General features: G+C 41.2%; 1 protein-coding gene across 1 annotated transcript in view; it reads right to left on the bottom strand.

Moving 5' to 3' along the window:
* CCDC148 (coiled-coil domain containing 148) overlaps positions 1-27,220 on the bottom strand; it is a 129,979-nt gene that overhangs the window by 38,645 nt on the left and 64,114 nt on the right. Inside the window, exons 9-10 of the mRNA XM_034786398.1 lie at positions 24,269-24,407; positions 21,407-21,613 (exon numbers count right to left, since the gene is read on the bottom strand). Coding sequence (XP_034642289.1) covers positions 21,407-21,613; positions 24,269-24,407 — 346 coding nt within the window. The remainder of the gene's footprint in view (positions 1-21,406; positions 21,614-24,268; positions 24,408-27,220) is intronic.

Consider the following 27,220-nt stretch of genomic DNA (forward strand, 5'->3'; position numbering starts at 1 on the left):
AAAATAGAAGAGCTTCACTGTTTCAATTTGAACAAGAAAAAAATATACAAAGGTAGAAAAAAACAAATATACCACAAGACACAATTTGCAAAATAAACACAGATGCAGTTTGGTTTCAGTAAGAGGGCAGTGTACTATATCCATGTGTGATCATGAGATATGGTAGTTTAATATCTAAGTCTTATGTTTTTAATGCAGATGAGCAAAATTTAGAATTGCTGTCCTTTGGGAAATTCTGAATTTCGGCATTTGTTTTTCATTCCAAAACAAGATAAAATGTTTAAATGTCAACATTTTCTACAGAATGCAAATTGGAAATATCAAAATGTTCCATTTAGACTGTATTGATCAAAACAATTCAACATTCTCAAAACAAATGTTTTGTTTTGATTTGTTGAACCATTCACATTAAATGGTATTTCACTATTGCCATAGAGGAGTTATAGTTTCTGCCTCCAGTCTCTTCTATGGGCCTGGCTCCCTGGCCAGACTACATTTTGCATAAGCTACTTAGAGTCATCTGACACCCACCATGCACCACACAGAGGAAATGCACTATCAGAGATGTATTGCATTATGCTGCAGGGATTCTCAAACTGTGTGTCAAGTCGCCAAAGTGGGTCACGACCCCATTTTAATGGGGTCACCAAGACTGGCATAGACTTGCTGGGGCCCAGAGCCAAAGCCGAAGCCCGAGCCCCACTGCCTGGGGCCGAAGTCAAAGCTCTTGGACTTCAGCACTGAGCGGTGGGGCTTAGGTTACAGACCCCCTGCCTGGGGCTGAAGCCCTTGGGTTCATCTTTGGCCCCCCTGCCAGGGACTGTGGGGCTCGGGTGGTGGGGATCGGACTTTGGCTGTGGCTCGCAACCTGGGACAGCAGGGTTCAGATGGACTCATTGGATATTGAAATTTTTTGGCAAAAATCAAAATTTTCCTGGAGAAAATTTCAATTTTGTGGAAACTGCAGTTTCTGTTGGAAAACCAGCTCTAGTTCTTAATTTTTGGAGCCACTCAGGTTCACTGCCTGTGTAGTCACACTGTGCAAAGTGAATACAAACTTTTACCAAATCCGTTTTACATCCATTTCATCATGGGCTGAAAAATTAAGATCACATAACCTTAGACTACCTTAACTCATGATCATACACAGATTTAGTACACTGCCATCTTACCGAAACCAAACTGCATCTGTGTTTACATTGCAAACTGTGTTTTACTGTATGTTGGGACAAGACCTAGCACAGGAGGGCCCCGATCCTATTTTGGAGTCTCTGGGCATTGCTACAGTACAAACAACAAGAAGGAACACAGGCAGTGAGATGGAGTAAAGTCTATTTGGGGGCTCCAGGTGCATATTTCCATACTTTTTAATGTTCTGTTATTTTAACGTGGTGCCTTGATTTTGAATTTCTAGGTTTTTGTCGTGAAGTAACTTGAGGTGATCTGATGAAAAAAGTCCTGAACTACAATCCTGAACCATTAAGGAGGCTCATCTTAGACAACAACAGAACCCTGAAAAAATAAGGTGGTCTTGCCAGTGGGAGCCTGTGTATAGAGAGTGTTTGGGTGGCATCCCCTCCATCCCCCAAAGTATGCAAAAGGGCACATGTGTGTGTGAATGTGAGTGAGAGAGACTAAACATGAATCTTGAACACAGCAAATCTGATTCATATTTAGTGGCAGCCTCAGGGTGTACTTCTCCACTGCCCCTGTGGCACATGCACAGACTGCCCTGTCAAGGTCTGCTACTAGGTTAAGGCAGGGGGATTTTGTGTGGGACCAGAGGCACTAGATTAACTGCCCAAGGCACAGACTATGGTGACTCTGAAGTGCTACACGCTAATTGCTCCAAGTGGAGTCTACCCTGGGCAATTTAGAGCGCCCTACTGTTAATGCAGCTTGTAGCTTGGGCAGTGAATCCAGTGCCCCAAACCCCACTCAAAATCCGTGTGGCTTGTCTGATATTCAGACCTTGACTATTCAGTCTGCAGGGGAGGAGAAGCTGGAAGAGATATTGACAAGAAGCCAGAGGAGGCTCGAGGGAAAGCAGGAAGACGGATCATAGAGGCAGAAGAAAAGCCACCCTGCTGAGCTGATAAATCTGTCACTCCCAGGCCCAGGACAGGGCAGGGAAAGCCCTAGAGGCTTGGGAGGTGAAGAAGCCTTGGGGCCATTGGTGGACTGAGGAAGGTGGTGGGCAGAGTGTGTGGGGAGAAAGGAGGAATTATGGTGAAGGGAGAGGGAAGGAGGGAAATTCAAGGGCCAGGAATAAGCAGGGTGGGAATTAGGAGGATGGGGGAAGTACTTCCAGAGGTCTGGGGTTAAGGGCAGGGGAGTTACAGTGTTGGGGAGCCCCAGGGGTTTCTGCTACACCCAACTTGTCCCAAAGTTCACCAGCCGCCACACTTCTTTATTCTTACTAGTACAAAATCAGGACATGGATTTTACTGTGTAAACATTAAATGTTCAGTTTAAATATTAAACAAACCTGATTGTTTAACTTCATATTAAAATTCACTGAAAACTGGCTTCCTTACTGCCTGTTTCACAAACAAGATCACATTTAGAAGTGAAGCCACTGGCAACAGTAAGATCAAAGTTTTTAATTACAACTGGCATTTCAAATATATTTCCTCTCGTTGTTTATAAACAATGAGTTTTTGCCAAGTGAGTTATTAGATCACTGTGCTGAACAGAATAGGTACATATTATATTTATTATTTAACCCCAAACTTCTGGAGACCAATAGATAGGTCTCTGAACAACAGATTATCTGATTCTTCTTACAGCCCCCTCCTACAGTAGGAGAAAAACTGAGTTAAAAAGTCATGCCTCAGCATGGTTTAAACTCACTTGTGGCCAAACTTATGTTAAAGGATTTTCATACAGGCCAGCCCAACCATATTAACATTTTGGCCATAACAGAGTTTCAATCTTTCTGAAGCATTTTTTTAAAAACTGTTTATAATTATTTTTCCTGTTACCAGACCTGCCAAGTTTCACAGATCTTATGGAATACTCATGGAATGGGAAACCCTGTGACACCTGCTTGCATCTCAGGGGCAAAGAGACACTGTGCCAAGAATACTCTTTGGCTCAGAGACCCTGGGCTCTGGTCTCACCTCTTCCACTGACTGGTGTTAGTATAGTTCACAGCCTTATTACTGACCAAAGCCTCATTCTTCTACCCAAAGAGACAGGCAGATATCATTCGTCCCAGTTTACAAATAAGATAATTGAAGAGTTACACAAGGTCACTTCAGCCAGATCAGGAAATAGAACCTAGGTCTTTAACATGACATATCCAGGTCTCTAATATGACAGAGCCAAGCCTCATCCACTTTGCCAAAGCTCAGCATGGGGCTCTGCTGTTCGCAACTATTGCTCTAACCCCTAGACACCATTCCATTCACAAAGCCAGGACTAAGACCCAGGAATCCTTATATACAGTGGAAAACTGGCATCTCACAAATAGTTGCACAAACCACTGGTTAAACAGGGGTGAGTTTACAAAGACGGTAACAGCCTACTACTGCTCTACCAATCCAAGTCCCGGCTCCCAGTGTAGGAGTATTGCTGGGGCACTAATGTGCCTGGCTGATCCCTAGCTGCTGTAATGGCCCTTGGAGGCTGTAAGCAGCTAGTTCTAAGTTAGTGTAATTTTTACAATACTCTAATATACATCAGGGGCCAGTCAAGTTCTCAGTGGCCCCAGGATCAGGGAAGCAGAAAGGTGCTTCCCCTGCTGGTTCTGCAACTGCAACAATCACATTTCAGCCAGAGCAGAGGATATAGCTAATTATTTTACCCATTTCCCTTAGTTATTTCTACTTCCTGGGTGCAGGCTCATGCTATAGGGGAAGGACCTATGGAGTAAGTAGAGAAGAGAAGGGAGGTTTGAAGGAATCGCAGCCAGAAGTCCAGAAAGCAGCATTAGGAACTAACTACACTAGGTCCTGGTAGCCAACTTTGTCCAATCTCTCTCCACTTACTAACTGCTCCTCCCCTCTCTCACATTCCTCGCTGTTTCCCCTCTCCCTGGCCCAGGGTTCTACCTGATCCCTATTCCATTGTCTGCTCTTTCTCAGGCCTGACCCACACTCTGTTCCGTCTCTCACCACATGGGAAGCAGGAGCTCAATAGGAGTCTGGAATCTGCTTAATGGTAAATCTGAGACTCCCTTTACATTTTAACAGAAACAAATCACCTAGAGTAGGGGAAGGAAGTTGCCTCTTAATTTCCAGTTTAGATCCAAAACCAGTCAATAAGTTTCCCCTTCATGTTTTTAAGATCAGGGATTCAGACTCATGACTACAGGAATTCTATTTATGGAGAAGAGGCCACTTTGGAGCCATCAAACTCTGGGGATTTCTGAATACGAGAATTAAGCAAAATGTATGTAAAAGGTGAAAGAAAAGTTATTAAAGTTTATGAACTAAGTGATTTATAGGATTCCAAAACAAGGTCTTCAGTGAGACTATTCTTCTCAATTCAGTTCCAGACACATCACATAACACAGCTGATTTAGTGAATTTGGCAGAAGTTTTAATCTCTTTATAGAAAAGATCATTATGTCTTACCTACAATACCGTAGGCCAAAGTGTGATGTCAAACTAATATCGCTAGACCATTAACATGGAAAACTCATGAAAGGGTGACTTTCATTACCAGCAGCGCAGCCTCGTAACTTGCAATACAATTCAGTAATAAATATTTCAAATACAAGTAGTGTGTGCTGATCTATGTCTCTTGCCTGAATGACTCCCTCCAGTCCAAAGAGCGGAAAAAGAAAAAATTGAAAGAAAAAGAGGAAGGAAATGGAGAGGAAAATACAAAATTAAAGATCTAGTCTCTTATCAACATGCAGGGATTTACACAGATAATTTCCATTAAGGCTAATGGAAGTTAAGCACATAAATTGCTATTGTATTAATGGGAGAATAAATCCCTTAGTTTCAAATATTTTATAAGTACAATAGGATAACAGCACTTTGTGAGACAAAGTTTTGCAAAATTGGTTGCAAGCAGACCTACTTTAAAAATAAATATAATATATACAAATGATATTAGGGATTTGGTATTTTTCATTCCTTTTTAAAATAAGGATTTGCAAATACATGCATTTTTTCTCCTCCACCCCACTCTCTTCATAGCCTTCTTTTTTTCTCCTCTTTAACTCTACATGTGTTACTTTGAAGCACAGCTAAAAGGTTTTAGCAGAAGACTGTTTATGATGAACATGAAGGAATGAAATGGATGCAAGTTATGAAAAAAGGTCTCCCAAGCACCCAAATTGTAGTTCTTTTTCAAAAAATAAGAAAAATACTGAAACCTAGAGTATAATTTTGTTCACCTTATTATTGTACATTAAAATCTAAAATTAGACATTGTTATTCTTGAAAGGAAACCAAAAAAGTGAAATCTATACTTGCATCTCCTGTTTGAAAGATATTCAGTTAACTATCTTTGGGTATGAGATACTAGACAAACTAGAGGTTACAACAGGGACCTACTTAAAATGACAAATGAATTATAGCCTCTTAGATTTCAAAGTGTTAATGAGGATGAATTTTTAAAACAATCAATTAGTTCTGTTAATTTATCAGTACTGTCTGCAAACAATGCTGTTTTGCCTCTCCTGTTTGTATCTATAACCCCTCCCTATAGAGTGGCAGTAATCTTGAAAGCTCTGTGTATGTCTATTACTTACCCTGGTGATACCAAGAGATAAGGTACCCCCCTTTATAAGTCAGGCCTTCAGTTGGGAAAATTTGCATTCAATTCCCAAAACTCATGAGGTTGGCTTAAAAGCCATGGATTTTTTTAGAAAATAAACTGTCAGATTTCTAGTGTTTCATTTTTTGAGACTTTAGCTAGAAACCACTTGTCCCCAATTTATGTTCATTTCAGGTTCAAAATTCAACTTTAAGCAGAGCCTCCCTATTAACTGTTCAGAGGGGGTGTGGTGTGATATAATATTCACCCCCAAGCCCCACACAAGGCAGAACAGTTTAAATTAGATTAATTAACCTGATAGACTACACCTGGGGAAGAGCCAGGGTTTAAAGGATTGATTGATGGAGCCCAGCTGAGAAGGAATAGGTGGGGTTGGAATAAAGCCAGGAAGTTGACAGCAAAAAGGGGCTACAAAGGATGTAGTCTGCAGCTATTGCTTAGGAAAAAGGATGTGTGTTCAGTGGCTATGGAGTTGAGTAGTCTAAGGTTACTTCCCTGAGGGGAAGGCATTTGAGCTGGTAAACAGAGAGCAAGAGGAGCCAAAAGACATAGGATGGAAGCCAAGGCAAGAGCAGTATCTGGGAGAAAACAGACCACAGTTGCTAGACACAGGGCCCCTAGACTAGAACCCAGAGTAGGGGGTAGGCCCAGGTTCCCCTACCAGCCACTTGGGGTAAGTGGTGCAGGCTGGGCAGTGAAATTGAGAACTGCCTGGGACAGTTTCCCAATAGTTTTTTAACACCCCAGAAGGAGAGGACTATAGTGACCTGACTGGAAGGCCAAGCTACGAAGCAAGAGCAACCTCAGTTGCAGAGAGAGAAAGTGAGGTGGTAGGGTATGTGAACTAGTGGCATAAGGGGGTGTCAGACCTGGATGGAGCTAATCCCCCAGAACAGCCAGGAGAAGGTACCCTAGCAGTGAGTGGATGCTGTTACAGGGGGACTTATTTACTGTCTCAACTGTTGAGGTGGGGAAGCTCCTATTGTCTTTTTCCATTGTGAGTTAATTCCTGTTCCACTTACAGATATACATATACACTTCATATTCCCCACATTCACCTGCCCCTGTATTTTCCTTCCTTTGTTCCTCAGTCTCCTTCCCCACACCCTCTCTTCCTCTGCTATGCAGTGACAGAGTGTTAGGTATGAAAGCCTGAGTCAGCACTCTGTTCACAGCAGCTCCAATCAGGCAACTGCAGATTGGAGCTGATTAAGCAGAGCTGTGCCTAAATTGTGGGTGGGGCAGAGCAGAAAGGCTAATTAAGCCATTAGCCAGAGCCCACAAATAGGCACAGGAAGGAAGTGAAAAGTGAGAAAGCAGGCAGTAAGAGGAGAGAGAGATTGCTCTCCCCTGCTTGTAAAAGTCACTATGTATGATATACTACTGGGGGAATTCTGCACCACTGCGTGTGCACAGAATTCCTGTCCTCTGTAGCTTTCTTTACTTCCCTGCAAAAAAAATGACACCACTCCCTAGCTGCACATGTACATCTTTTCAGGCACCTGGAGCAGCTGGTGGGGAGGTAAATCACCCCCAGGGCTGGGGACACCCCAGCCAGTGGCTCCTACCCTGATCCAGGATCAGCTCCTAGTCCTTGCTGGGCTGGAGGCAGGAGAGGACAGGACTTCCTCTTCACCTGCAAGGAGTGGCTGGGGCTGTGTCAGATCCACCCCCAGAAGCCTTCCCCAGCTGCAGGAAGCTCAGAATCCTGCTTCCTGCCCTGATTGCTCTTCAGCTGTGGGGAGAGGGGTCAGTGTACAGGGAGCTGCTCCCCATCCACCCAACCCCCATGCATCCAGACATCCCATATCCAGACACCCCTACCAGGCCTCACTCCGTACACCCAGAACCTCCCTAAGCCCCTCCATACCTAAACCCTACCCCATTGAACCTCAACCCCTGCACCTGGAGTCCCCTGCATCCAGACGCCCTGCCTCCAGACCCCAGCCCTGCACCCAGACCACCCCACATTGAGCTCCCTGCACTCAAACCTCACCACCCTGAGCCCCCACATCACTGACCCCCAATTAGCTGCACCCAGATGTCCACCCCACCAAGCCCCACTCCTCCAGCATCTAGACCTTCCTGCTCAGACCCTTTCACTGAGCCCAACCACTTCCACCTGGAAGCTTCTGCAGAGTCCCATTGCCCCTGCACATGGAACCTACCCAACAAGCCTCTGTGCATCCAGATCCCCCCACACCTAGATACCCCACTGAGCTGCCTGTACACAGATTGGACCACATAGAATCCTCTCATCCCACACCTGGATCCCCCATCACTCAACCCTTCTACACTTGGATCCTGCCTGCCCCGTACCTGGTGTTTCGCCTCAGGGTGTTTCTGGGGTGGGCCCAGGCCTTGTGCTGTGTCAGGGTTGGGTGCAGCCTCACCCGAGTCCATGTCCCCAGGACGGGGAGGATGCAGAGTGATCTCCCACCTTCATGCAGCCAGTGGCCTGTGCTCCCCACTGCCATGCTGGAGCCTCTGCATTTATTTATTGACAAATAAAACTTGCAGAATTTAAAAATATTGTATGAAGAATTTTTAATTTTTTGGTGCAGAATACCCTCAGGAGTAATGTTAGGAAGGTGGTGGGACTCCTTTATAAATAAACTGCACAAGGTGTTAGACCAGCACAAGGGTCTCTGCATAGTTTGTTGACTGAGACAGAAGCAGGACCAAGGAGGCCCTGTTACACAACCCCTAGCCTTTTTCATGTCTTCAGTCTCCCTTCTGCTTCCTCTGGTTCTTTTCAGTTTTCTCATAGCTCACCACATTCGCTTATATATGTAGTTTCCCTCCTATACCCTCTTATCTTTCCTAAGGGTAGCCTGAGTACAGTCTCATTGAAAACAATGGGAGTCAGCAGCCATTTTTACTGGAGGCAACCACTTTCATATGCAAAGGCTGTAGAGAAATCATGTCCATCTTGAAGAAGGGCAAAGTTTCACAGGTTTGATGCCAGAAATTGGAAGATCATGAGAAACTTAAACTACTAATATTTGAAGGCTTATGATAAAAATGACAAGAGTTGGAAACTCTGCATTTACACTAGGGATCTTAACATTGCTATAATTTGGGTATTGACCAAATTTGGCAATGATGGGTTTTTTGTTTTTTAAACAAATTTCTCTAGTGTAAACAGTTTTTAAATATTTATTTTTTAAATAGTGTCTTGCAGGATATCTTTTCCTTTAAAACGTCTCAGTTCTGTTTTCCTAGCTTAAGAAAATTGCTCATTTCAGAGTAATGCATCAATAGTTTGTTTTTAGATACTTTTTTAGATCAGAGTATTTTTATTCTGAGCAAAGCTTCAGTATGTTTACAGTGACATTAGCAGAATATTTGCTTCAATTTTCTACACAGCAAGCTATATTAGATAGTAGTATATATACACATTTTGGGTCTATAATATGACAATCTGGGATCTGCTTACTGTTTTAATTGCTACAAACTGAAGTTTGCATGTTAAAATAGTCAGAAGATGAAGTGTGGTTATGTTCATAAAAGTAGCTATGTAAAAGTCACATCTTTGTACTTCAAAGATCTGATTGCTGTTCAGCATATTTGTTTGCCTTAGTGACAATTTAAGGCTTTTTATTATGTTTTAGACTGAGAGCCAATACACCTGTTGATCTGGATTCTATTCTAGCTCATGCATCATCAATAGAATGGTTAATTAAAGTCCAGTTTCAAGCCCAACTTCTGTCCTTAGTTTCACCTGCACAGTACAAACATTCTTTACAGACAATGGGAGTTAGAGAGAAAAGATGGTTCAATTTTTAGGGTGACAGCCTAGGAGACCCAGATTCAGTGCCCTGCTCTGAAACAGATTTTCCTTGTGTGACCACTTAAGCCGGTACCTCCCTGGAGGGTAGTGATTATTTATTTCATCCTGTGGGACTTTCAGATAGCACCTGTAGTCAAATCCAGTTTGCCTAAAAGTTGCCATAACAAATCAGACAAGTGGTCCAGTTAGTCCAGTATCCTGTCTCTGACTGTGATCAGTACTAGAAACTTCAAAGACATTATAATCTTTGGAAACAGACAATTATGGAATAATCTGTTCATAGGGGACGCTTCATTCTAACTCCCAACAGTTTGCAGTTAACTTATGCCCTGAAGCATGAAGATTTGCATCATTTGTAGTTTTATTCTATTAATATAACTGGATGTTTTCATTATCCATATAAACATCTAATCCTTCCTTGAATTCTGCTAAACTCTTGGCTATAATATTTGGTGTCCAGGAGTTCCATTGATTAACCATGTGTTGTATACAAAATATTTCCTTACATCAGTTTTGAATGTTCTGCCTTTCAATTTCAGGTTATGTTCATATTATAGTTGCATTTAAATACGACTGTTTAACAAGTAGAGGAGAATTTTATCTTTACAAAAAGATTTAATATTGTCTAGACCCAGAGTATAAAGAGTCAGTGTGGGCATATTCACAAACAGTTAGGAAACTCAGTCATAGACTGGTAGCTATAAAACTCTCAATCGAATATGGGACCCGTCTCAGTTCCTTGGAGCTGAAAGCTTGTCACAGCATCTTAGCTCAAGACAATGTATCAATGTATGTCAGCTTTCATGGCCTGTCCTTGTACGTCCTCCCTTTTCAGTCAGTGTTCTGTTTTTATACAGAACTTTTTTGTTCTTGATACAGGGAATGTCAACCTTTTTATTAGCATGCTTAAACATCATATAGGCTGTCTCAGATATTTGCACCTACCTATACCTAAACTGTATCTCCATTTATCACTTCTTTGATTGTTTGCTACTGCTTGAAACAGTAAAATCTTGTATATATCCTTCTATAATTGTATGAACAGTTCTTTTGATCCTTTACTACTTCTGCAAAGTGCATCCCCTCCTTGTTCTGCTCTAGGTAAATATGCTTTCTTTGGGAAGAGACTTTGAATGTAAAATCTACTTTCTCTCCCTGAAGTGCCAAACTCTCTATCTGCACAAGTATTCTGATTCACCATGTCTACAATTTTGAAGGAAAAAGTACATTAAAAGCTGTCACAAAACACCATAAAAATTTACAGTCAATTTTCAGAATAAAACCACACTTCAGTGTCTATAAACTGGGCAAATAATGTGAGGAAATTATGCTCAGTGAGGAAACTGAATCTGTAATATTGCCCGTTTTCCTTTTATCTAAGTTTTCTGAACCGTCATAGATGGTGGTTCAGGTCAATCAAAGGAAGAAGGGAACAGATACAGTTTAAGTGCTTACTCAGATTTTAGCAAAGTGCTTAAAAAAATTAACTTACTAATATTTTCTCACCCATCTTTTTAGTCTTGTTTTGGCTCAGATTAAAAGGTATTTAGGTTCTTAATTTCCATTTAAATCATTAGGAGTTAGGGCCTTAAATACCTTTGAGGAACTAGGCCTTTGTTAATTAATCTCAATGTACTTTCGCTCTGACTCCTTTAAAACACTTTCTAGACTTACCCATCACCCACTACCAAGATAGCACTGAGCTTCTCCTGTATGTAGCACCGGAAGCTCTAGCACAGGCTCACTAACACTGCCAAGGAGTCATGGTGGGGGAAGCACATTAAATCAACTTCCCCCACCTGCTAGAGACCTATTTCCTGCTGCTTCCATAAGTGGGTTACGTGTGCAATGGTGATAGCTCCAACAGTGAAGTAACATCCATTGTGCTTACAGTCACGTGTGTTGTTAATGACATAACTAAGGCATCAGTAGCAGGACAACTGATTGGAAAGAATTTCTATGTCTATATGTGGTACAAACAATTTCTGAAACAGGCAATGTGAGAATCTGGTTAACAAAGTGATCATTTGGTAATTTAGCTTGTATTTTGATAATAACTGTCTTAATTATAAAACAACAACAACAATTTGACTTCCAGATTAAACCCTGGGAAAAGTTTGTATTTTTTATATTTGTAAAAGGAGAAACTAAAATAGTGATTGATATGTAAATATTTAAGTAACCTGTGTAGATGGTGTCTATTAGAGGGCTTTGGCTTTCTCAATCATGGAATACCGTTCCAAGAAGGCAGACTGCTTAGAAGAAATGGGGTCCACCTAACCAAGAAAGGTAAGAGCATCTTCGGACACTGACCCTCCAACCTAATGAGGAGGGCTTTAAACTAGTCAAAGGGACAGATGAAAAAAGACCTCAGGTAAGTATAAAAAAAATGATCTTATCAGAGGACTAGATCTTGCTGGGGAAACAAATTACAGTAGGGTCACAGGAGAACAAGAAGGAAAGTAGATTAATCTGCTCAATATCTTGGATGTCTACACACAAATGGAAGTAGTTCATACATAAGCTAAATTATTTAATTGGCATCACTAAAACTTGGTGTGAGATAGCTTATTCAGGAAGGACAGGCAGGAAAAAGAAGGAAGAGATGTTGCATGATACATCAAGAAAATAAACAGTTGTTCTGAGATCCAAACGGAGGTGAGAGGTAGACCAGTTTAAAGTCTGAGTGGGAGAGGAAGAAGACAAGAATCCCATTGTGATAAATGAAGGGAGGGGGCTCCCTTTTATGGACACCCAACCAGCCAGTTAGCTGTAAAATTTCTCTTGGTAGCTGTTCTCTGCTTGCGTTACCTGCAAAGGGTTAAAAGTCCCCCAAGTAAAGAAAAGAAAGTGGGCACCTGACCAAAAGAGCCAATGGGAAGGTAGAACTTTTTTAAAACGGGAAAGAAATTTTCCATTTGTCTGTTTTTCTCTTTGGGCTGCACGGACACAAAAGCAGCAATGATATAAGCAGAAATGCTATGTAAGGTTTCAACCAGGTATGAAAAATTATCTTCCATATGTAGAAGGAATCATTGGGACAGGGAATATTTAGATAGACACGATCAAGTTTATTTCTTTATTTTGGCTTGTGGATCTCCTCTGTGCTAACCCCAGATGCTTTTGTTTGCTTGTAACCTTTAAACTGAACCCCCAAGGACCAATTTTGGGTCCTTAATTTTTGGAATTGCTCTTTTAAAATCTAGCAAAAGCCTAAGTTCCAGATGTATTTTCTTCCTTTTTGTTTCTAATAAAATTTACCTTTTTTAAGAACAGGATTGGATTTTTGGTGTCCTACGAGGTTTGTGCATGTTGTTTAATTAACTGGTGGCAACAGCTAATTTCGTTTGTTTCCTTTCTCAGCTCTTCCCCGGAGTGGGGGTGAAAGGACTTGAGGGCACCCCACAGAATTCCCAAGTGCTCCTTCCTGAGTTCAAGGGTATTTTTTGCATTTGGGTGGTGTCAGCATTTACCAAGCTAAAGTCAGAGAAAAGCTGTAACCTTGGGAGCGTAATACAAACCTGGAGTGGTGAGTATTAAGTTTTAAAATCCTTGTGGGCCCCCACCTTCTGCACTTGAAATGCCAGAGGGGGATTCAGCCTTGACAGCCATCATGATAGGGGGTCTACTGCAGACTATCAAATCAGTAGAGGTGGTGAATGAGGCATTTATAAAAAAAAAATGACAGAATAATCCAACACTCAAGACCTGGTAGTAATGGGGGACTTGAACTACCCAGATATCTGTTGGAAAAGTAATGTGGCAAAATGAAATGTCCAATAAGTTATTTGGATGTCTGGGAAAGTTTGTTTCACGGGGTGGAGGAAGTAACCAGGACAACCATTTTAGACTTGATTCTGACTGACAGGGAAGAATTGCTTGAGAATCTGAAGATTGAAAGCAATTTGGGTAAAAGTGATCATGAAATGATGATTTAATGATTCTAAGGAAAACAGAGTGAGCCCATGGAGCTTGTTTTTCATTTGGTCTGATAATAGAGAAAGACCCTCAAACAGCATGTCCTCCTGGATCGTATTCTGGTCTTCCCTAGGAAGTTCAGAAGACTGCAACCAGGATGAGCTGTTCATGACAACTGCAGAAGCCATGATTCTAGCTGCTGAGTCTGCTGCATCCAGCCCTGCCTGCAGTGATGGTCTCACGACTAGTCTGCCTTCGTTATCGAGGGAAGAGAAGTCCTGCCTAGTTTTCCCCAGAAGCAGTTCTCTGAACTTCTCCATGGAGCCCTATAAATCATACAACCCCAGCTGAGCCTGTTAATTAGCAATATGCAGCTGCACCCCACTGTCAAATCTTCCTGTCAAATAAGTCCAGCCTCTTAGTGTTTTGATTTGGGGATGACAACCTAGTGACCCTGTCACGTGCACACTCTCATTAGCTGCTATCATGACTTATCAGCCCACTGGTGGGTAAGTAAAAAGGTCCTCAAAACCTTAGGAGGGTTCATAGTATTTTCTTTCTGCCCTTTTTGAGGTGGGAGGCAATGAAGATAGAGGCTGCCATAGAGCCTTTATAGGCTCTAGTATTGCCCCAATAATTGGCAGAGCCACCCTGGAGGTACCCACAGATAAGATGTCAACCAGGCTAGGCGAGGACTCCCTGTCCTCCTTAACCTGTATGCTGCAGTCTGCAGCCTCTCTCTAACAACTCCTGATACACTTTAAAATCATCAGGTGAGGTGAAGTTGCTCTGGATAAAGCAACTTCATCTGGCGAGGAAGCCAAGATAGGAAGGGGTAGAATTTCTTCTACTGACTGTTGTTCTGCCTCTGGGATCTTTTCTTGATGATTGGTACTGGGCCCGGTACTGGACTTTGGAGATGGAGCCACCTGGTGCACAGACTCTGCCCTTCTAGACCAGGGCACTGAGTAAGCACAGTGAGGGGAATACTTGGAAACTGGGGGAAAAGCTCAAGGGTTCCAAACCAGCCACTGATATGAGGCCGGACCCCACTGGTCAGCCCACATTTCCATATCAGTTCCCGTTGAGGAGGTAGACTGGAAGACAGGATCTGTGAGAATACTGGCATGTCCTGCTTCAGACTTGTGAGATGTAAGATCCCACCTCACAATGTGACAACAAAGACTTCCCTTCCTCTGACCATAGAGGGGCTGATCCAGTCAGGGCCAGGGGTGCTAAGAATGTGGTGATGGGTGGAGCATTGCCATCATTGCAGGCTTCCCTTAGGATGGTACTGAATGGCCACCTGAGTGGGAAGCAGGCAACTGCTGGTAGTGGATGGGGAAAGGGATGGACGAGGGAGCCAACTCTTGTATTGATGGAGACACAGGCACCAAGAGGCAGAGCAGATTTCTTGCTGCCACAAACAGCTCCAGGGTAGTTGGCACTGAGATGGCATCCTGTTGTGGTGCCAAAGAAGATGACTCTGCTGCTTCTGGCACTAGGCTCAATGGTGAACTTGGCTGCACTAAAGTCTTAGGCAAGGATTTGGAGGAGGAGCACTTTGATTTCAGATGCTCTCTACTCCACTCCTTTTTGCACTTCTTACCAGATTTAGGGGGTGGAGTCCCAAAGAGGCCCCTACCAAAGGAAGATGTCTTATTCCTTCCTCAGCATGGGCAACAGAGAGTGGTGCTGGGATTCCGCTAAAGCTGGAGGTGTTCTTCTCAGTGAAGCTGCAACACTTGGCAGCAGTCAGAGTAGGCAACGAGGTTTGCTACAAGGATTGGTTCCTGGGTTGGTGTTTCTGTGGTGTGGTGTGTAGTTGCTGGTGAGTATTTGCTTCAGGTTGGGGGGTTGTCTGTAAGCGAGGACTGGCCTGCCTCCCTACTCTGTCCCCATATCTACTCTGGTGACACCATCATAGGACCCAACCACATCAGCCACACCATCAAGGGCTCATTCACTTGCACTTCCACTAATGTTATATATGCCATCATGTGCCAGCAATGCCCCTCTGCCATGTACATTAGCCAAACCGGACAGTCTCTCCGCAGAAGAATAAATGGACACAAATCGGACATCAGGAATGGTAACATACATAAGCCAGTAAGTGAACATTTCAATCTCCCTGGTCATTCCATTACAGATTTAAAAGTCACAATCATTGAAAAAAAACCCTTCAGAAACAGACTTCAAAGAGAAACAGCAGAACTAAAATTCATTTGCAAATTTAACACCATTAATCTGGGCTTGAATAGGGACTGGGAGTGGCTGGCTCATTACAGAAGCAGCTTTTCCTCTCCTGGAATTGACATCTCCTCATCCATTATTGGGAGTGGACTACATCCACTCTGATTGAATTGGCCCTGTCAACACTGGTTCTGCGAAGTAAGTCCCTGCTCTCCATGTGTCAGTATATAATGCCTGCATCTGTAACTTTCCCTCTATGCATCCGAAGAAGTGAGGTTTTTACCCACGAAAGCTTATGCTCAAATAAATCTGTTAGTCTTTAAGGTGCCACCAGACTCCTTTTGTTTTTGTAGATACAGACTAACACGGCTACACCCTGATACTTGACAGTATCTAGTTTGCATATCAATTCAAGTTCAGCAGTTTCTCATTGGAGTCTGTTTTTGAAGCTTTTCTGTTGCAAAATTGCCACCTTTAAATCTGTTACTGAATGGCCAGAGAGGTTGAAGTGTTCTCCTACTGGTTTTTGAATGTTATGATTCCTGATGTCAGATTTGTGTCCATTTATTCTTTTGCATAGAGACTGTCCGGTTTGGCCAATGTACCTGGCAGAGGGGCATTGCTGGCACATGATGGCATATATCACATTGGTAGATGTGCAGGTGAATGAGCCCCTGACGGTGTGGCTGATGTGATTAGGTCCTATGATGGTGTCACTTGAATAGATATGTGGACAGAGTTGGCATCGGGCTTTGTTGCAAGGATAGGTTCCTGGGTTAGTGTTTTTGTGCTGTGGTGTGTGGTTGCTGGTGAGTATTTGCTTCAGGTTGAGGGGGCTGTCTGTAAGCGAAGCCAGGTCTGTCTCCCTAGGGACAGGAACCTATCCTTGCAACAAAGCCTGTTGCCAACTCTGTCCACATATCTATTCAAGTGACACCATCATAGGACCTAATCACATCAGCCACACCGTCAGGGGCTCATTCACCTGCACATCTACCAATGTGATACTATCAATTTACGCTTAAATAGAGACTGGGAATGGCTGAGCCATTACACACATTGAATCTATTTCCCCCATGTTAAGTATCCTCACAGCTTCTTGTCAAACTGTCTTAAATGGGCTATCTTGATTATCACTACAAAAGTTTTTTTCTCCTGCTGACAACAGTTTATCTTAATTAATTAGCCTCTTAGAGTTGGTTGGGCAACTCCCATCTTTTCATGTTCTCTGTATGTATATATAACTCCTCACTATATGTTCCATTCTATGCATCTGATGAAGTGGGTTGTAGCCTATGAAAGCTTATGCTCAAATAAATTAGTTAGTCTCTAAGGTGCCACAAGTACTCCTGTTCTTTTTTTAAAGGTGAGTATGTGTCCCCTTGACACTCTGGCAGGGGTGAACTACTTTAATGAATGTACACTGTCCAAGGCAGCCTTGAGCAGTGTAATAGGGTACAGTCCTGGGGTGTAGGGCTGGAGCTGGGGGGAACTGGTTGGGGCTTTCTATTGACGGTTCATGAGTGACTGGTAAATCATTCATGTAACTCAGTTGGGTGTGTCCCTGCCGGTGGATGTCTGTGTAAGTACAGTGCCTTTCAGAGGTTTGTAGCTTGACATCAGCATCACAGTGTGAGTGGCAACCCAGGCTGGGGCATTTGGAGGGCTCAGCAGTCCCACAGCCCAGGTTGCACCCTGGGAACCTCATCACAGTTGAAAAGATGCCAGATCTGGCCAGCTGAGAATTCCTGCAACATAGGGGAGCTCTCAGCTGGTGCAGAGACAGAACACTTGGCTTGTTCATCACTTCCTCCATTTGGCCACTGCTTGGGAAGGGTGTGAGGTGCAGAAAGGAGTGTGGCCAGAGTTCTGCACTTCAGCTATACTCCGCTGGCAAATGGTCCCCTATGGACAGTTGCTGTCTGAAATATGTTAGAAGAGCCCCAGGCTGCTTTATCCAAAGCCAGGGCACTAAGCTGATCCACTAATCTAGGAGGCATAACTAATAACCCTAATTCCCTAATAACCACCCACCCAGACCCACTGCTGTGCCAAACAGAAGTTCAGTGAAACAGAGGATCTGGGCCATCAGGTGTACCAAGCTAACATAGAAAAATAGTTTCGTTTAAAGAACCAAATTCTGCTCTCAGTTATACTCCTGTAAATCCAGAGTAAATGAATAATTTGATCCAATTTGAGTTTTCTTGTTTTATAATACCTTTTGGATAGAACCAAAAGCAACTGACAAGTACTTGCTAACCAATAAGAGTTCAAGAGAGATAACATTAGAAAAGTGAGAATAATGCAGCATGTATGCTTTCAAATGTTAAGTTCTGTGTAACTGGAAAAATCAGAGCCCAGTTCAAACAACTTTTAACATGTCTTTTACAGATCTTTCATGCTTAGAAATGTGAGACTTTCCCCACTATACATGCCTTAGGTATCAACATCGTATCACTTTCCTCTTTTTGTGTTCAGATCTTTCCTTCCCATCCTACTCTCTACAGAAAAAGAGGTGTTACCATCTCTGGTATTCTGTTAACACAGTTACACCTTCCAGAATATTTGTGAACCATTACCAGAAGCCCTCTGACAGGGACAAGCAAGCCATGGCATCAACTTTTCCACGTTCTAGAAGATGTGAATTCTCATAAGTAAACAAAAGAGGAAACTGAAATTCATTATATCGCTCTTCCGAAACAGACTAGCATTAATTTTAAGAATTGATGGTAGTTCTGTTTACCATCAGTAATACACTGTTATACTTAACACTTCTGTGAGGGACAGTTGAGGATCTCAAAGCTATTTGCAAGAACTTCTGAGTAGAGCTGGGTGAAAGTTTTTGGACAAATAGTTTGTCAAAAAACTGCAGTTTAGGTCAATCAACTGTTTGCAAATTTGGTACAAATTTGCCCAAAAGTTTTGGCCAAAAAACATTTTCTGGGCTAGATTCACAAGGGAATTTAGGCACCATTCACAAATCAGTGGAGGTGACACTTCCCCTTTACAACCTTTAGCACAGTGGCTAGAACCTGGGCTGTGGGAGACATAGGTTTGAATGTCCAAGGTGGAACCATTTAAACCTTGTCTCCCCATTCCAGGTAAGTGCCCTAACTACTACGCTATTGGCTATTCTGGTGTGGGTCTCTCCTATTGAAGCTGTTTCACTTTGAATAAAATACACTGGGCCTGGTGGTTAGGGTATTCACTTGGAAGGGATAGACCTGGCTTCAAATCCCTGTCCAAGAACAGAGATTCAAATTTAGGTCTCCCATATCCAAAGTGAGTGTCCTAAGTAATGGGCTAAAAGTTATAGAGGGGAAGCGCAGATATTCTTTTCCTCTTCCTTTGTGAATCTAGCTCTTTAGAAATGCTTGGAAACAAAATGTTCATTTGATTGACCAACATACTTTTTCAATTTGCCAAAAATTCTGAAAAAGGTTAGATTCAATTTGGGTCAGAACAAGCTTATTTTTTAGAACTGCCTCTGAACTGAACCCCCCCCCCCAGTAATTTACCCAGATCAGTTTATGAGGTAAGTCTCATAACCCCCATGTGAAGTAGGGAAGTATCATCAGATACTTTACAGAAGAGGCAACTAATGCACAAAGATGTTGTGTGGCTTGCCTTGGTAACAAATGAAGCCGGTGGCAGACCCAGAACAGAACCCTAGTGTCTTGGCTCACAATCTCACACTTTAACCTTTGAGACCATTCTTCTTCCCTTAGAATGGAGCCTCATTTTTCCCGCAACCACAGAATGTGTGAAGCCCATCAAAACCAATATGATCACATTTACAAACACTCAACTATTTTAACTAAAAAGGATAAAAATACAGCAAAGGTGACATGCTAAGGCTCAGGGGGTAGCCGTGTTAGTCTGTATCGACAAAAACAACAAAGAGTCTGGTGGCACCTTAAAGGCTAACAGATTTATTTGGGCATAAGCTTTTGTGGGGAAAAACCTCACTTCTTCAGATGCAACTGAAGAAGTGAGGTTTTTACCCACGAAAGCTTATGCCCAAATAAATCTGTTAGTCTTTAAGGTGCCACCAGACTCCTTGTTGTTTACACTCGCAAACTGATAAGTATGAATCACAGAGTAGAGAATACTCATACTTTTACTTATGATTGGTATTACACGACTGCCTAAAAATGTGCTAGGCACTGTACTGTCATGATGGAAAACGTGATCCCTTCCCCCAAGAGTATACAGTCTAAAAAGACAAAGATTCGATGAACGGTTGGTAAGAGGGATACAAAATACAAGCAGAAGATCAGGATGATGATTGGCACAGATCTTATTTTCATGTTTGTTGCTTTTCTTTGTCCATCTGTTCATCCTAACTGCTCCTTTATTTGGCTCTTTTGGGCCCTTTTTTTCTAGAACTACTTGAATTTTTTTTTTTTTGGCATGAAAATGTCAATTTTTTTCAGCTTTTTTCAAAATTGGAATTTTTCTTTTTGAGAAATAAAAAAACAAAAACACTGATCTTTCCCTTTTCCCCCCTCCCCTCCTTTCCAACCTTCTCCACCTTCAGTTGTCCAGTGGCAAAATGGAAAAAAAAAAAAAAAAAAGGAAGGGGAAGATAAAAGGGCAGAAAAGGAAAACAAAATTTCAAAACCAAAAAATTTTTAACTAAAAGTTTCTAATTAACAAAAAAACATTTCATACACTGCTGAAGAAATTTTTCACAAAAACGTTTTCCATTTTTTTGTCCAGTTATACTTTCTTCCATTATTTATTATTCACACTAGAAAAGAAAAAGCAGGGGAAGATAGGTGATCATACAAGCAAAGTGATGCTTAGCACATGTGTCAAATTTTTATTTTGTTTCTTTTTCTACTTTTGGCCTTCCCCAATTCTCCATTTTCTTCTCTGTGCCCATCCACCGAGTAGAGCTGACCTTAACATGTAAAAGCAGTGTGGTGGGTCCAAGGGCAAGGACTTCCTGAATGACTTCACCTGTCTCTGGTGCTTGGTCCAATGAGCATTTTGTTTTTCACTACACTGATGTTATTCCAGGTTTTCCCTCTAACCCTAACCCCTTTGCTCTCAACTGTCCTGACTTTTAGTCTCTTATGTCTAACCACTTTATCTAACCTTCTCTCGATCTTATTAAACGACTCACATTCCTAGTGTATATACAGCTTTAGAGAGTTATAATAATGAAGTCCAGCACCAGTGGAAAAAGGACACTTAGGAAAGTAAGGTGAAGTTCTGGCATGAAAACTTTCAGCTTTTCTCATGTCAAGGTTATTATTCATACATGCCTATTTTTGATAGGCCAGATCCATAGCTGGTATAAATTGCACCATTGACTTCAATGAGCTGCACTGATTTATACTAAGGTGCTCAGCATGTATTTTTAAATAACTTCTATTAGCATAAGAAAATATCTTTGTAAAGCTATTCAAGCATGCATGAACTCCAAAGAAGTCAAACAGGAGCTCTGGTATAAAATAGAGTAACCTCGTCATTTGCAGTTCAGGTTGCACAAGAGAATAGAGGGATAAAAACATACAGCTCTCTGCCAAAAGATCGCAGTCTTCTTCACTCATGTATGGGTATATACTTTTCTTGTAATAAAAGGCTGCCCAGAAGGATTAAATCAGACTAGTAAAAACAAGAATATGACAACCAGTCTCCATTAGGATTTTTTCTCTTAATACTATAGGTTATGCAAGATTTTTGCTTGAGTTAATTTTGAATCCACCAGGATACAACTACCAATATATTTATGTGTGGTCTTGTAATTGAGCCTACCTTTCCTTTCAGATCAGCACAGATTTCCTGTTGCTTTCTTCTATTATTAGCCAACATCACTTCTGTCTCATGAGCAGCACAGGCTTCAGCAATAGTCATTACTGCTTTCAGTAAAAAGGCTTTTCTAGCCTGAGCCCAGTTTAGAATCAAAGCTCTACGTTGATTCCTAGCAAAATGATACTGGTCCCAAGCCTTTTCATGAGCAACCTAAAAAGTAAAATTTCAAAAAGATTTAAAACCATATATAAAAGAATAAACCATTCTGGACATTAATTTTAATGACTTGTAAGTTTGAAGTATATTAATAATATTCCCATGGAACTGAAAATGTAGGTTTTGATTTTGGTAGGTGCTCAGCCCCCTCAATTTTCCTAACTTCAACAGGATTTGAGTTCACTTCACAGGCGGTACTCCACACCTTGCAAGGTCAGGCCCTTAGTGACAAATTTCTGTTCTCCTTTATGGTACTATAGCTCCACTGAAGTCAATAGAGTTGCAATAATGTAGCATAAAAGATAATTTAATTTGCCTCACTATTTTTCCTAATGTGAAATCTACTTTTACCCTTTTTTGACCCCTGCAGTTGTCCAAAATTAAGGATCCTACAGATTGTTTTGGTTAGGAGGAGAAATTGATGATGTAGCCAGATAACTTTGATGCAATCCCATTTATTTACAAAAATGTATGAAATCCTGTTTCTCTGAACACAGAAGGAATCAAACAAATAGGAGATAGTTTCTTTGCTGCTGAAAAAGGCTTGGAACTTTGAGCATGCAGCCAAAAGGTCTCTTTTTAGGCTTTCCTCAGGGCTATGCTCCCAGCACTTGTTCAGGCTGTATCCTTGGCTTTCCCCTCCTTCTCTAAATCTGCTTCTCTGGTCTTTATGTCCATCTTTCACAGACACACACATCTTCATAAACAATACCAGCAAAAGCCCTCTGCTCATATGTGCCTTTGTTTGGGGTGGAAGCTGCTGTTTCAGCTATCTGGTTCCATAAAGGAGCTTAACTCATTCTTGCATTTATCCCAAAGGAAGTGCGGCTGTTACAACCATTAGTTTCAACATGTTTTAGCCCAATCCATAAAATAATAGGAATACATTTTGGTTCTTTCAACAATGTAAGTCAAAAAAAAGAGAGGAATCTTTCATCTCCTCAGAGTCCAGGAGCTGTACCACTACTTCCTTTCACCCACTCTTCATTTGGCTCATCTATTCAAGGCTTGAGGCTTCAATGGGAACAGGATCAGGGCCTTACTCCACAAAAATCAATTGAAATCAACAGGACTACTATCATAATAAGGCATGACAGTGTGAGGAAGACTAACAGTCAGGTGCTCAGATTGTATTGTTTTCGGGACAGGAACTGTCTCTTACTCTGTTTATGTTCCATTCCTAGCACAACAGGGCCCCAAATCTCTGTCAGGATTTCTAGACACTATCATGTAAATAATAATGCTACAATTGCCCCTTGCATTTATCCACAACATGACACAATATTTGATGAGCATGCCCATCTTAAAGTAGATGCAAAGTACCAAAACAGGCAACAACTCTTAGGAGGAAAAAGGAAAACATAACAATTTTTTTTAAAATGTATATGTATCTGAAATATCCCATATGTTAAAATCTGTGATTTTAGTTCATTATTCAAAGACTTTCCCAGTATGAGGCACTTTAATTTTTAAAATATTTTCCATCTAATATCCAACGGTTAGCATTTTACCTGTGTTTCATAAAGCCTAATATATGCTAATTTCACACCTGCCAAACATTCAAAAAAGAAACAAATATACAAGCTTCTAAAATATGCTGCCAATCACTAATGCAGAAAAACAAACCCATTTTAGTTATGCTAATATTATGTAACTATTTTAAGAATTAATTTTAGTATTATTGTAACATTTCTATATTTAGAATGCTGACATATAGTTGTTTAAGAGAATAATGGATCAAAACTGGAATATAATCCAATAGTTTTGGATTTTTAAAAATGGACCCTTTCAAGGATGGAAGGCCTAAAACTAGACCTGCACATTTTATTTTCATATATGTAACACGAGGCCCATGCTCTCTCATTGTATCTTCCAGCTTAGTTCCTGGGAGCAGGAGAAGTATTGAAATTCAGAATAAATTCTCTTAGAGGGATTGATCATCATTCCTTTTTGCTGCAAAAGAGCATGCAGAGAAAAAAAGATGCTCACTTTTTGCACATTTTTTCACTCTGCCCTGAAAAGATTTATAGTCCATGAACGACTATAGAGTGCAAACTCCCCCCCCACACCTCTACCCCAGCAATCTATTTGTAAGGCATTATGCTTACTGAAGGCACTTTTGGTAGCATCTCTTTTGGTAAAATATATTCTTTTTAAGAGTTCGGGGTAATCTTCCCCACCTTTCCCCTCAACTGTATGCTTTGGAATAGTTAGAATGATTGATCCCAGAGTGTAACAATACTGTGTCTGCTCATAAGAAGAGAATAGGGAGGCAGAGCGCAAGGATAGTATGATATACATGTAAACACTTATAAGCACAAACTATCCTAGCAAGCTGTATTTGATGTGGTTGGGTTGTCCAGAAGAGTAGATGCAATTAGAAAAGTGCCAGAGTTCTTGTTTTGGAGAAGTGATAAATTTTCAGAATTCTCTTAAAGGTAACTGAGCAAACTAAGCATGAACTGGGATACTCAGTCTTGACTGTATTTATGAACAAGAAACCTTTCTCTTAACAACTATAAGCTGAATTCATTTCAAAATATAAATTTTTTTCTCCTAAGCTTTGGTAATAAAAGTGTATTAGTCTAGTACTTTTTTTTATTATTTTTTTTAAAAGCCTATATTTCTAGCACATGAAGTGGCACTGACCAGATCATGCCTAGATTTGTGAGGCAGATGTCTCTGTAGCATATCCAAGTACAGCGTTCTTCTGCTCTGAAGGTCACTTGGATACTGATTTATAACAGTCTGATAAACCCAGTGATCTTCTTCACTCCAGCCAAAGTTCCTGTAAGCAATCAAATCCAACATAAATTTTAAATGGATTAGATATGAAAATCATAACATTTGCATTTGATTTCTTTCTCTAAGGCCTGCCCCTGCAATGGGCTCTGAGTGAGCATACCTCTGCAACTGAGTGGAGTCCTGTTAACATCAAAGGAGTTCTGAATTGATACGGGGGTCTTCCTTCATGTAACTCATTGCAGGGTCAGGGAACAGATATATAAATTGTCTTACTTACAGTAAATGGCATTTCTAAACATGGCTGTTTATCATGTCTTTATAAAAGTGAACAGTTTTTTTCTTAACTTGGCTTTATAGTAAAAGAGTATAGAACTATATTGCTTTTCTTACAGTAATTACAATAATATAATATTTTACAAGAGATGGAAAATATGGGGTAAAGAAGGAAGGCGCTCATATCTATCTAGGTTCTTTTATGGCATTCATTAACATCGTGTCTGTGCACCAATGAGATGATCTTATAGTATCTGAGTATGGCTTCAGGCCATACTTAAATTGATTTTATAAACTTCCTTGGCCAAAATGGCATGACCAAGGTACAGAGACTCAGAGGGACATAGAAATTTACAACCTTTTAAATTGGATGACATAGTAATCAAGTCTGCATTTAAGGTCAGATTATCCTTAGCCCCTGTACAGGTGCACAGAGGATACAAAAATGTTGCCCATACACAGGTCAGGTATGACTAGATTTATAGAGAAAATGAAAAAGGTGTGTGCTAGGACAAACAAGACAAAAGAAATCCATGCTTGTGAATTGTTCTTGGGGAAAAGAGAACAAAACAAAACCGCTTTTTTTTTTGGTCCTGGACTTTGTCCTCATCCTTCCTTAATGAGTTCAGCCCCTTCCCAACCTCAAGCTTATAAAAAAGAAACACACTTGCATAAAGTAAAATAAAGACAGCAGAGGGTAGTTTGCCCAAACTTCGAGGAGAGCAATCAGCACTCCTATTTTCTTCCACATCTCTCCCTATCTGCTGGAAGGAGGTTCCTGTATATCTAGAGCCATTCCTCAACAGGCTTCACCAGAACCCTGAACTACACTTCTGGCTGTCCTGGAGACCACAATTTCCAGCCTGCTGTGTTCACTTGGCCCCATGAAAGAGCAAGACACTGGCTAGAACCATAAAGAACCAGCTTACCATTACAAAGAGATGGAAGTTCCAGCCCTCCTTGCTTTAGGGTTGCCACCTCTGAGGTGCAAAAAATCCACAGGACATCTAGGATGATCCTGAGCCCATAAATCTGGACAGTTAGCAGTGTGCACTGAGCACCCTTACAGATTTCTCAGGACAGCTTTCTCAAAAAAGGGCTGATCTTGGGAAAACCTAGCCAGGAGGCAAACCTACCTTGTTCCCGGAACTCTGGCCTCAGCCCCGGAAACAGTGATAGTTGTATTGATTTTCCCAAACCCTAAACTGCTTCCCTTAAGCCTCTTTCTTGGTAAGGATATTTTTCTATTCCACAGGTATTGTTCCTGGAATAGGGGAGTGCTGACCCAAAGGGGTCCCTTCAGGCCCTAAAAGGCCATTACAGAAAGAAAGAAAATAAGATTGAGAGAGAGACAAGATACAGTGCTAACATATGTGAAAGTACTCAAGAAATGACATTGTGTAAAAGATCCCAACTGAAATATAATTGGTTCAAAAATGTCACTTTTGACCATTATATCCTCTATAATAAGTGTTGTAACAATATTTTATTTCCATTCACTAAGTCAAGGTGGCTCAGGAAGTTTCCACTGGTGAAGAAGAATACAATTTTTTTTAAAGGGCCATACATATTTATTGCTTGATTTCCAAGGCAGTTAAGAATGCCTGAGTTCATATCTAGCCCCTGTAGGCAAAATTTAACTGAGTATGAAATGAACATATGGTGTGAAACTAGCAGACAGATTCTAATTTAAATAAAAAAAGAAAGAAGGGGGGGGGGGAAAGAGAGGTGACACATGAAAGCAATTATGCAGATACAAAGGTGTGAATTGCCAAAAAGGTGTGTGGTTTATCCAAACTCTAGATTAATATGTGCAAAATGTAGCATAAACCTATTATGACTCAAACTTTCATCATCGTTCATATAAAGTTTTCTCCCTTTTGGTGAGTAGGGGCACCAATATGACTCAAAACATGTGGAACACGGATGCCTTGTAAGGACTGGTTTTTTGTTCTGTGTTTGTACAGTGTCTGGCACAATGGGGTTCTGGTCCATGACTAGGGCACCTGGATACTACAGTAATACAAACGATAAAAAAAATAAGTATTGATAGCAGTCTCAGCACACCAACTTAGTCACCGTTAGTCTCTTCATGCCTGTAGGCAATTTGTGGCTTGAGTCATGCTGGAACACATTTCAAACACTTTCTTTTGGGAGGCAGAATGGTATTCCAGTACTACTGGAAGTACATTCTGGCATTTTTGTTTAAAAGGACTTGAGCACTGATTACAGCTGAACCCAGGCAGCTAAAGAGGCCTTGATCTTGCAAGATGCTAAGCAATTTGCCTCCCACTTCCCAGTCTCACAGAAATTAGACCTATAAGGATGATTGGTTACTGTTTATGAAAGTTTTGCAGATCACATGGCTGAATGTGAAGCCAAATCTGTTGTCTTGCATGTTAACAGTGACTATACACACTATTGTACTGAATGGTTTAGGACTACGTCTGTGATTTGTATAGATGGTGTGCATTCACTGTCACTCCTACACAAAAAAACATGACATGATGTAAGTGCAAGGGGACCAGTCACCTCACAAATCATCTCTTTCTTCCCCTTAACATAATTGCTATGCTCATCCAT

The sequence above is a fragment of the Trachemys scripta genome, chromosome 11, assembly GCF_013100865.1.
Source record: "Trachemys scripta elegans isolate TJP31775 chromosome 11, CAS_Tse_1.0, whole genome shotgun sequence".
NCBI classification, from domain to species: Eukaryota; Metazoa; Chordata; order Testudines; family Emydidae; genus Trachemys; species Trachemys scripta.